Source organism: Lithobates pipiens, unplaced genomic scaffold (assembly GCF_037356315.1).
Source record: "Lithobates pipiens isolate NorthernLeopardFrog02 unplaced genomic scaffold, aLitPip1_a1.2 Scaffold_19, whole genome shotgun sequence".
Lineage (NCBI taxonomy): Eukaryota > Metazoa > Chordata > Amphibia > Anura > Ranidae > Lithobates > Lithobates pipiens.
This window is the reverse complement of record NW_027507764.1, coordinates 70,922,832-70,935,348: the sequence shown is the minus strand read 5'-3', so window position 1 is coordinate 70,935,348 and position 12,517 is coordinate 70,922,832. Positions and strand designations below refer to the sequence as shown.

Here is a 12,517-nt window from a genome sequence, read left to right as displayed (position 1 = left end):
ACGTTCTATCCATATTTTGGATTTTGTAGCATACAGAAAAATACACAGGTGAAGCAGTAGAGACTGAGTGAATGATTTGTTAAACAGGTAGCGCATGTTTACCTTGAATTTTTACTAAGCTTAGTGAATAGAGTGAAGCTCTACTGACTTCTATCATTCAATCAGGTACAATTATTAATCCTGTTTTTTTTTTCTTGCACATGATTGGGTATTCTTTGCAAAGTATTTTTTTTTTACTACATTCAAAAAATTTGCAGAGTGAACATACTGAACTCCTTAAGATAATTTGCCACTCTGTGCCGAGTTTGCCGAAAGGGACTTCTAAAATAATCTGAAAATCCTGTTAGTTTGGTATCTGCTGTAATAGTACCGTAATTTAAAGTCCCCTTTTCTACATATACCAGGTTTTTCCTGATAATCTGTAAAAAATGTAGTTTTATCTGAAATCATATGGGGTTTTTGCAATGCAAAATGCAGAAATGACTCCAGTTTATCTAAGCCAAATCTTTAGTGAAGCCAGAAGGTCATTTAAGTTTTGCCAGAATAGAGATGCCAGCTTCAAGTTGCATTTGCCCTCTGCGTGTGTGGAATCAACAGAAAGCGTCTATCTGCACTGCCTCTTTGGCAGCAGCACATTAATAATGGATGGACACTTATCAGTAATTATCTCTTTCAATATGTAAGATACAACCTCTTAATGCAGTGCTTATATGAAGTTTAACAGTCATAAATGGCTGGGAATCCCTGAGCCTGCACCGAAGCAATGCTTTTAGATCACAGCGATGCTCTATTCAATTTCCCTCGCCCTATTCTTCTGTCCATGAGCCTGGCTGCTATATGTTTTTTCACCACCATTCCATCCATTAATCTTCTTCTGTCCATGAGCATGGCTGGGGGATCTCCTTTCACCCCCATCCTGTCTGTTAGCATGGTACTATATGTCTTTTCACCCCCATCCAACCCTGGATGAGGAATTTCCTCCTACTCCAATGTCATCCATGACCTTGGCTGGGGATTTTCTCCCACAAACATCTTGTCCATGATGTTGGCTGGGGGATCTCTTACCATGCTCATCCTGTCCATGAACCTGGCAGTTATATCTTCATGAATTCCCTATCAATTAATCTGGTATCTTCTCCCACCCAACCCTGTAATCTGTAATCCTACTTAGGAATCTCCTTCCATCAACATTCTGTCCAAGAGCTTGGCTAGAGGATCTCCACCCATTTCCATTCTCTCCATGAACCTGGCTTGGGGATGTTGCCCCGTCCCACACTATCCATGACCTTGATTGAGGGATTTTCCCCTACCCCCATTCTGTCCATGATCCTAACTGGGCGATCTCCTTTCACCCCCATCCTGTCTAGGAGCCTGGTTAAAGGATCTCCACCCACCCCCATCCTTTCTAGGAACCTGGCTGAAGGATCTTCACCCACCTCCATACTTTCCAGGAACCTGGCTGAAGGATCTCCACCCATCCCCATCTATTCCAGGAGCCTGGCTGGAGGAACTCCACACACCGCCATCCTTTCCACGAGCTTGGCTGGAGGATCCCCACCCACCCACATCCTTTCCAGGAGCCTGGCTTGAGGATCTCCACCCAAGTATATGCAAACCCTAACCCTAATTCAGTTTGTTAAAGCACTGTGTATCATAAACCATGGCCATTTATTTCCCTTTTTTCATCCTTTGTTACAAATAGGTGCTGCTTGTTTTCTGCAGCTTTTTTGAAGCCACTTCCTGTCTAGACGCACTCTAGTAATAGCTGCAAGGAATTTCTCAGAGCAGACTTCCTGATGGTGACAACAGTGGACCATTGTAACATCCCACACTCCTCATGAGTGCTTTCATCTTGTTTACACTGGCAGATCCTCGCTCTGCCTCTGTACTAGGCGATCACGGGTCACCGGCGGACATTAAGTCCGCCCGACCCGCTCCTGCATTGTGCAACAGGAATGAGAGAGTGCCAATGGCAGCGTGCATCCACCACTACGCCTGTGCAAGCCACCGTACAGGTACGACATTTTGCACTGCCAACCTGCTGCAGTATATATGCGTGACCTGGTTGGAAAGTGGTTAAGACCCCTTTCACACTGGGGCGGTGCGGGCGTTAGCAGTAAAGTGCCGCTAAAACTAGTTATAGCCGTTTTTATCCTGTTTTTATCCTGTCTTGCAAGTGCACCGCCCCAGCACTCAGGCTTTCATACTGGGGCTGCAAAAGAGGCAGTTTACAGCCACTTTACGGGTGCTGTTTTTAGCATGAAAACTGTAAAGCCCCCCCCCCCCCCCAGTGTGAAAGGGGTCTAAAGCAGAGCTAAAGTCTGCTGAATGAATGCTGAGAGGCAGCTTTTTAATGACAGAAGTGTATAAGGACTTTTTCACAGTCCATTGTAAGACAAGGCACACATCCTTGCTTCTTATCCTGCCAGTTCACACTGCCATGCTGAGGTGATGTGCACTGAGAAAAAGTTATGGCATGCAGTACTTTTTCTTTTTTCGGTGCAGCATGGCACGGCGCACTTTGTGACATTTCAATAAGGTTCTTATGATAAAAAAAAGGGGGGGGGGGGGGTTGGGAATCAATGTATTATGATTTCTCTAGTTAGATTGTTGTACTTACTGGTTCAGTTCAACATCCAAGATGAACGACGTTCCAAAGGCGTCGATTTGAAAGCTGGCCTGTGCGACATGGGTGGACTGTAGAGATAAGAGAAGACTGCAATTAATATTGAATGATAATACAAATATATATATATATATATATATATATATATATATATATATATATATATATATATATATATATATAAATCAAATATCAAATTAATAATATACACTGTGTATCTGATCAATAAAGTGCACAATAAAATAAACCATCAGACATCAGAAATGTCCATAATAATTATATGTGAACAGAATATATAGCAGAAATGATCAGAATTTTGAGAGATAAAGACACATATACTAGGTTGTCATGGCATGCCACACTTAAATTGAAGAAAAGATTTGAAGATTGGCTAAAAAAAAAGGGTACGAGTAATAAAATGTTAGATAAGAAAGAAGCAAAATATTTCAATCTCAGAGCCCCTAAAATCCAGGTAATGTATCAATTACCAAAAATGCATAAAAACAAGCCATCCCTACCCGGAAAGACCAATCATAAGTGGGATAAATTTCCTGTACTCTAGGTTTTTTGAATATTTAGACTCATTATTTCAACCACTGGCAGCTAAGGGAAGGGCTTTTTTGAAGAATGGGAAGGAACTAAAGGGACTATTAAAAGATGTTGATTTTGACGGTCCTATTAAGTTGGTAACAGCTGATGTTGAGTCCCTCTATACAAACATTAAACAAACTGATGCCTTAGAAGCGGTTAGATGGTCCCTACATAAACACACAAAACTGAAATGTGCTCAGATAGCATTTTTGGTCGAAGGACTTAAGATGTCTAACAACTACTTCTGGTACGGGGGTCATTTTTTCAACCAAATCAAAGGTGTAGCTATGGGGGCTAAGTATGCCCCCAGTGTGGCCAATATCTTTCTGAATAAATGGGAACATGAAGAAATTTTTGGGAAGGATTGGACACAGCTGAGGGTATATCGGAAGTATACCTTATACTCACCCATACTTCGCTTTTTAGTGAAGGTTCTGCTTTAGGCCCTTATGGCCCCTTTCATACATGCCTGTTTTTCATTCATCAGTTGACAGATAAAAATGGACATCAATGCATCTCTATGGAAATACGGATGCAAACAGATGGTCATCCATTCACATCCCTTTACATCCGCTTCCATCAACATCAGTTTTTTGGAATGGATCAAAGCCCTATTTTTCTTCCTTTAAAAGAACAGATTGTCTGTTTTTGCATGAAAAAATGGCTCCAGGACTCAAGTGGTTATGGACTCTAGCTGGCAGATGTAATAAACTGATGTAAAAAATAATGACAAACTGATGAATAGCTGATGTAAACTTCATCTATTTTTTCTTTGAAATAACTTGACTGAACTTATTTAGGCTGGGTTCACACTACTGCAAATTAAATTTGCATGTCGGGAGAATGTGACCAGCTCCCTATGGAGTCGGTTCACACATCTCCGCAGCGGCTCCAGTGCGAATTGCACAGGGGCCCTGTGCGTCTTTTGGCCTGTTTCAGGTCCAAATTCAGCCCAAAATTCACGCTGAAATTGGACCTGAAATGGTGAATGGAGATGCGCTGGACTCCTGCTGTGAGCCGCTGCAATCTCTAGTGTGAACCCAGCCTAAATGAACGGCCTGCATGGGCGGTTATTGAAATCAGGTTCTGGTCCAAATGATTTTACACGTAAAGCCGACTTCCTGTTTCCTAAAAGCTATAACTTCAAAGAGCAACTATCAATGAAAAATAAAACTTAATATTAAAAGCAAAAAACATTGTGGTGTGCTGTATCTCTCCTAGAAATTTGGGACAAGTAATAAAGCTACTAACGGAAGTTGGATAAAATCCTGGGAGACAAGAGGAGCAGTATGCCCCAGGCTTTTAGCCTCATGGGATGTGCAATAAAATAATTGAACAGAGCCATCATACTATCATCTATGCTGAAACCTATCTCCTGTTGTAGCTTCGTAATTACCTGATACTATATTTAGTCATTTTACTTGCAGCTATTCTGTCCAATTTCTGCTCAGAAAAAAAAAAATCCTGTCCACCTGTGACATGTATGATTGAACTTGCAATTTTAAAGGCTAGGTTCACACCATACGGGTTCAATGGAGTGAGTGCGTGTTCATTTTAATAGGATTCCCTACACACACACACACTCACAACAAGTGAAAAAAAAATCCTTGGTCCTTTTCTAAAAACATCCCACACCTCCTCAGTTTAGCACATTAGCAGATGTGTTGGGGTGCCATTAACAATTAATGACACCACTGAACATCTGCTAAAGAGCAAGGCGTTTCTGTGCATGTCAGAAAAGCTTGTGATTTTGTGCGCATTCCCAACATGCATGTGTGAGTCTAGCCTTAGGAACCTTATCCAGCAACAGGTGATGTCATGTCATAGGTCTGCATCTGGTTTATAGAAATCCAACCTAAAAGACCCATATGTTGCCAACATCCCAATTTGAACAATATAATAAGAAAAAAGTACCCCCCCAAGGAATACTAGGGGACTTTTAAAGGCAACTGATCAACAATTAATGAAAAAAAACTTAGAAATGTATTAATATAAAAGTATATAAATATACAGTGCCTTGCAAAAGTATTCGGCCCCCTTGAACCTTTCAACCTTTTGCCACATTTCAGGCTTCAAACATAAAGATATAAAATTTTAATTTTTTGTGAAGAATCACCAACAAGTGGGACACAATTGTGAAGTGGAACGAAATCTATTGGATATTTTAAACTTTTTTAACAAATAAAAAACTGAAAAGTGGTGCGTGCAAAATTATTCGGCCCCTTTACTTTCAGTGCAGCAAACTCACTCCAGAAGTTCAGCGAGGATCTCTGAATGATCCATTGTTGTCCTAAATGACTGATGGTGATAAATAGAATCCACCTGTGTGTAATCAAGTCTCTGTATAAATGCACCTGCTCTGTGATAGTCTCAGGGTTCTGTTGAAAGCGCAGAGAGCATCATGAAGACCAAGAAACACACCAGGCAGGTCCGTAATACTGTTGTGGAGAAGTTTAAAGGGGTTCTGCACTCATAATAAAACATTTGCCCATTCTGTTGCCTCTAGTTCATATATTTGATAATGCCACCTGTTTTTTTTTTTTTTTGATTCACCTACCTTTTGTAATCTGTAGTAGTTTATTTTCATCCCCTGCGGCGATGGGCGGTCTCTTGCGGGGATCAGCATCATTTCCTGCTGAAGCCCGCACTGTCTCCTGGGATCTCGTTCAGGTAATCCCAGGAGACATTGCGGCTAATGCACCCGACATCTCACGAGATGTCTCCTGGGATTACCTGAACGAGATCCCAGGAGACAGTGCGGGCTTCAGCAGGAAATGATGCTGATCCCCGCAAGAGACCGCCCATCGCCGCAGGGGATGAAAATAAACTACTACAGATTACAAAAGGTAGGTGAATCAAAAAAAAAAAAAACAGGTGGCATTATCAAATATATGAACTAGAGGCAACAGAATGGGCAAATGTTTTATTATGAGTGCAGAACCCCTTTAAAGCTGGATTTGGATACAAAAAGATTTCCCAAGCTTTAAACATCCCAATTAGCACTGTGCAAGCGATCATTTTGAAATGGAAGGAGTATCAGACCACTGCAAATCTACCAAGACCTGGCAGTCCCTCTAAACTTTCAGCTCAGACAATGAGAAGACTGATCAGAGATGCAGCCAAGAGGCCCATGATCACTCTGGATGAACTGCAGAGAACTACAGCTGAGGTGGGAGAGTCTGTCCATAGGACAACAATCAGTCGTACACTGCACAAATCTGGCCTTTATGGAAGAGTGGCAAGAAGAAAGCCATTTCTCAAAGATATCCATAAAAAGTCTTGTCTAAAGTTTGCCCCAAGCCACTTGGGAGACACACCAAACATGTGGAAGAAGGTGCTCTGGTCAGATGAAACCAAAATCGAACTTTTTGCCCACAATGCAAAACGATATGTTTGGCGTAAAAGCAACACAGCTCATCACCCTCAACACACCATCCCCACTGTCAAACATGGTGGTGGCAGCATCATGGTTTGTGCCTGCTTTTCTTCAGCAGGGACAGGGAAGATGGTTAAAATTGAGGGGAAGATGGATGCAGCCAAATACAGGACCATTCTGGATGAAAACCTGTTGGAGTCTGCAAAAGACCTGAAACTGGGACGGAGATTTATCTTCCAACAACACAATGATCCCAAACATACAGCAAAATCTACAAAGGAATGGTTCACAAATAAACGTATCCAGGTGTTAGAATGGCCAAGTCAAAGTCCAGACCTGAATCCAATCGAGAATCTGTGGAAAGAGCTGAAAACTGCTGTTCACAAACGCTCTCTATCCAACCTCACTGAGCTCGAGCTGTTTTGCAAGGAAGAATGGGCAAGAATTTCAGTCTCTCGATGTGCAAAACTGATAGAGACATACCCCAAGCGACTTGCAGCTGTAATCGCAGCAAAAGGTGCCTCTACAAAGTATTAACGCAAGGGGGCCGAATAATTTTGCACGCCCCACTTTTCATTTTTTTATTAGTTAAAAAAGTTTCAAAAATCCAATAGATTTCGTTCCACTTCACAATTGTGTCCCACTTGTTGGTGATTCTTCACAAAAAATAAAAATGTTATATCTTTATGTTTGAAGCCTGAAATGTGGCAAAAGGTTGAAAAGTTCAAGGGGGCCGAATACTTTCGCAAGGCACTGTATATATATATATATATATATATATATATAGTAAATACTTTTTCAAGGCACTGTGTGTATATATATATATATATATATATATATATATATATATATATATATATATATATATATATATATATATATATATATATATACACACATATATACACATATATACACACACATACATACACACACACACATATACATATATATATATAATATAAAATGTATATATGTGCTGGTGGTGAGCGGTGGACGGCATGTCTTTTTCCTTCACTGTATTCTGTGCACAATTTTCCCAACGCCACTTGTACAATTTCTTCCAGAATGTCGATCAGGGCACCACAAACATGCTCTTATTTTCATTCCAATTTTTACAAAACATTGAATAATCGTTTCAGGCATCCCTGCCTTTTCTCAAGTTCACAAGCCTGAATATATACAACTCTTTTTTATTGGCTATCTATATGCCAGACAACACATTCAACATCCCTGATGAATGACTGCTGTGATAAAAAATCTATTTGTTTCAAATCCAATCAGATAATGAACTGTTGTGACTTCCATATAACTTTCTACTTGCAGGTAATTGCTTACCCCTAGCCTTGCACTGAGACAGGATATACAGACTCTACTCTATAAAAAGGAACACTTTAGACAATATTGAAATGTAACCCTCCAGTTTTTTACACCAGGCAGTAAACCATGTCACCCGCTTCCTTTGGTTGGTAATCTGAGAACCCCTCCTTGTAAAGTAGGAATAAAAAGCTCAAACATCTGAAAAATGTCCCCAGTGGGGCAATTTACAAAACCAAAACACATTTTTATTTATGTAAACTCAGAGCCAAGTACTATATAAAACCTATGGTGATGTCATAGACCAGAGGTCTCCAAACATTTCAGCACAAGGGCCCCATCGTATATTTAAAAATATTAGCAGACTGAAACAATCCCCATCACAGTCCTCCCCTACATTAAGGTCCCCATCAGAGTGCCCCTTACATTAGAGTCCCCCCTACATCAGGGTCCCCATCAGAGTTCCGCTTACATCAGAGCCCCCATTAGAGCCCATGCTACATCAAGGTTCCCATCAGAGTTCCCCGTATTTCATAGAAGGGGGTTTGTTGGTGGGTGGTTGGAGAATGTCAAGTCAAACAGGGAGGGGGGGGCTTAGGAAAAAAAGGCAGAGGGAAGGGAAGAAAATGAATATAAAGGCAGTGTCAGAAGGAAGATAGGGCCAAGCATGATACAGGGCCTGAAGGGGGAAGCCTTACTTTCATCTGAAAAAGTGAAAAATTGATCCAGTAAAGCCACATTTTGTAATGTTTTGAGAGGAGAAAATAAGATCTTCCATCACCCTAATCACCTGCACCTTATGCAACCACAGAGGGGCAGAGGGGGGCATCCATTTCAAGGGCATACACAGTTTAATGGCATTGAGGCGGAAAATAAATCTATGACAAGGCTTTGCAGGGATGCGATAATTGTGTCGAAGGAAAAAAGGAGGGGTCCTCCGGGGTCGGGTGATCTATGAGCTTTTGTGATATTGATCTGATGACCTGTCAGAAGGTTTTTAACAAGACCATAATATATGGCGAATGGTACCCTAATCTGTAAAGTGCTGCCAACAACACTTAATGATATTAACATAAAATATATGGAGGATGATGGTGGATCTGTACCATCTGGTTAAAATTTGAAAAAAACTTTCTTAATCCCCTTCTCGCTGACCACCTCCGGCCCTTTAAGTGTTCTAAAAGCCGGGAGGTGGAATCGGGCATTCGGATCATGTGACCACAAATTGGCTGTCTCTGATTTGCTACCGATCTCCACCTGCTACCGTGCTCGGAGCGCACAGGGAGCGCACTCTCAGCACTCTTCTTTTGTATAATGTGAAAGATTTTACGTCACGAGAATCATGAGAGAATTGTGATCTTTTTATTCTAAGCAAAAAAATCATGATTTGCATTTTGGCCAGAATTGTGCAGCTCTATATCACGTATGTCTTGTACGTCACTACGTTCGTAATTGTTGGCCAACATTGTGTACGCAAGACAAGTTGGAGCCAACACCCTGTGAACAAAAATGCACGGTTTTGTTGTCGGAAAGTCCGATCGTGTGTACGCGGCATTACAGACCAAATAGACTGGGAAAACATTGTGGTTTTCGTCCATTTTATGTATTTCCTTGATTGTTTACAAAATTAGTGGTGGGTTTGGAACTTCACTTTACAGTATGCCCTAAAATGGGCCCTATGTACATGCACCATGCAATGTAATCACTACACAGACCATATGGTCACGGTATAATGATCCCATGCTAGTCACCCACTTCACAACATGCACAGCACTCAGCAGCTGCTTCCACTGACTAAATACTTAGCAAATGTTGAAAGTCAGCAATTTCTGCAGCTCGCCCACTGAGGACAAGCAGGGCTCAATTAATGTGTACCAAATTAAGAAAGCTTCCTGTTTTCTCATTTTGTAACATTTCCCCATCTTGGCATCAAACTAATCAAAACAGCCAATTAAGGCAGATCTTCTTAAGTCTCTTTATTTAGAATTTGCTACTAAAACTCTTAAAAACAGTAAAAATATATAATGCACTGTTTTTGTAAAACACATTTGCAAACATTAAAGAATTGCTATAGCACATTTTTAGATAAAATGGGAACTGGGCTGGGACAAGGGGTGGGCAGGAGGGACGGCTGCCCCTGGCGCAATGGTTTATTGCAGGGGTAGGGGGCACCCTGACCCTAACCCTAAGAGAACGGGGTGTGCAGTTTGGCATCTTTGCCCTGGGCGCTGGATGACCTTGCCCCAGCACTGAATGGGAAATAGGTAAAACCCCTGTCAATTTTTTTATTTATGTACAGTATGACCCTGTCCCAGAGACCCAACAGGAAGTGAGTGAGAAGAAATCATTACAAAGTGAGTAAAATTCTCTTCTAATGCTGTCGGTCACACGGTTGGACTTTCCTGCAGAAAAAGTCAGACGGAATCATTTCATTGGATATTCCGATCGTGTGTGTGCTTCATCTGACTTTTTTTTTCAAAAATTCTGACGGACCTAGAAATAGAACATGTTTTAAATCTTTCAGACGGAATCAATTCCTATCGGGAAAACCGTTTGTCTGTATGCTATTCCGATGGCCCAAAAATGATGCAAGGGCAGCTATTGGCTACTGGCTATTGAATGTTCTTTTTCTAGTCCCGTCGTACGTCATCACGTTCTAAGGCTGGATTCACACTTATGCATTTTTAGTTTTTGCATTTTGCAGATTTGCACTACAGAACGTGTCCCATAGGAAACCATGTTAAATGGACTGTCGGAACTCCGTCGGAAAGACCGTCGTGTGTACGCGGCATTAGGTTTGATTCACACTTATGCATTTTTAGTGCTTTTTGCATTTTGCACTACAGAACGTGTCCCATAGGAAACCATGTTAAATGGACTGTAGTTCAAATCTGCAAAATGCAAAAAAGCACTAAAAATGCATAGGTGTGAATCCAGACTTAACGAACGGACTTGTGAGATCGTGTGTAGGCAAGTCAGTTTCAGCGGAACTCTGTCGGAACTCCGTCGGAAAGACCGTCGTGTGTACGCGGCATTAGGTTTGATTCACACTTATGCATTTTTAGTGCTTTTTGCATTTTGCACTACAGAACGTGTTCCATAGGAAACCATGTTAAATGGACTGTAGTTCAAATCTGCAAAATGCAAAAAGCACTAAAAATGCGTAGGTGTGCATCAAGCCTCAGGGTGCATTCACATTGATAACCGCAGCATGGGTGCAACGTGGCAAACCTGCGGTTTTTCTGCAGGTTACCCAAGGTTTCCTACAGACTACTGTAATTTCTCAAGTTTTTGGTGCATTTTCTGAAAGTGCACCAAAGATGCAGCATGCAGTACTTTTGGTGAGTTTGGGGAAAACACAGCAAAAAACGCAGGACATAATAGAAGTCTATAAGACACTGCGAGTAACCTGCATGAAAACCACTGGTACACTGCACTGCACCCAAGCTGTGGCCAAACTTAGTTTTCACCTGGACAGCTGTCCTCATTCAAAGATTTACCCTCACTTCATTTTCTGTCGACAACAGTAACATTTTGGATTTCCATCACTTTATGTGACAATGTTGACCAGGAGGGTGAATTTTCCCAGTGGTGACACAGACAGCAATAAAAACTTGATGGGAAAAAAAAAAACCTTACAGGTCCTACATTTCTCAGGGAGGAGGCAGTTACCAGCCTGTGTGTCCTCTCCCGCATCGCCAAGTCAGGAGGAGGGAGGAGCTGCAGATCTGGTCGGAGGATGGGAGCTGCCCAACAAGCAGGTGATTACTTTTACCGTTAATATGAAAAGACTGTCTCTGTCCAGATCTCCAGCTACTCCCGCCCCCTGCACTGATGATAGGATGACATCAGCGGGCAGGTGGGAGATGTGGGAGAGGACACACCGGCTACGTGGCACGGCCACACAGCAGGAGGTGAGCGGCGACCATGGTCTGTGACAATCCTGTCCAGACCGCGGTCGGGGCTCACTTCCTGCCATGCAGCCTGGTCATCAACAAGGGGTCGGAAGCCCCTGTGGTAAAGGATTTGCCATTCTTTGTATGCAGACTTGTGTGAGATTTTTGGTGCGTTCTGCATAAGACAGCGAATTCATTTCAATGGGCTGCCCTATACACGTTTGTTGCCTAAAAGAAATTCCTGCTTCCTTTTGGGCAACAAGGTTAACGTGATTTTTAAAGGCGTATTTTGCCACGATTGCAGCACTATCAATCCACATTTGCACGTTGAGCATTTTGCAGAGACTGCCACACGATTTGGAGTCACGGCAGAATCGCTGCAATTCTTGGCGATTTTGCAAATCGCCAAGTATAAATACAGCCTTAATCTAAACCACAATCGCAACTGCAGCAGCACAATTTTTGCCAGAAGAATAAACCCCCAGCTTTCTTATTGGACAATGATGTAGCAGCAGAACAATGATGACATCATCATCTGCTCATTCTTCTTTCTCACTGACATCACGTCACCAGGTTCAAATATTTTTTTTTTTCAGGTGAAGGTTAACTGCAACAGGGCTGTGCTGTGTGGCAGAGCTGTGTACATCTAAGAACTAGATGGACAAAAATACAAATCCTTTGGCAGGTAGAACATATTCCATATATGCATTT

The 12,517-nt window shown here is 41.8% G+C and overlaps 1 protein-coding gene across 9 annotated transcripts in view; it reads right to left on the bottom strand.

Moving 5' to 3' along the window:
- ADAM22 (ADAM metallopeptidase domain 22) overlaps positions 1-12,517 on the bottom strand; it is a 462,480-nt gene that overhangs the window by 363,706 nt on the left and 86,257 nt on the right. For all 9 annotated transcript variants that reach the window (XM_077490871.1, XM_077490878.1, XM_077490879.1 and 6 more), the window contains exon 3: positions 2,621-2,697. In XM_077490871.1, coding sequence (XP_077346997.1) covers positions 2,621-2,697 — 77 coding nt within the window. The remainder of the gene's footprint in view (positions 1-2,620; positions 2,698-12,517) is intronic.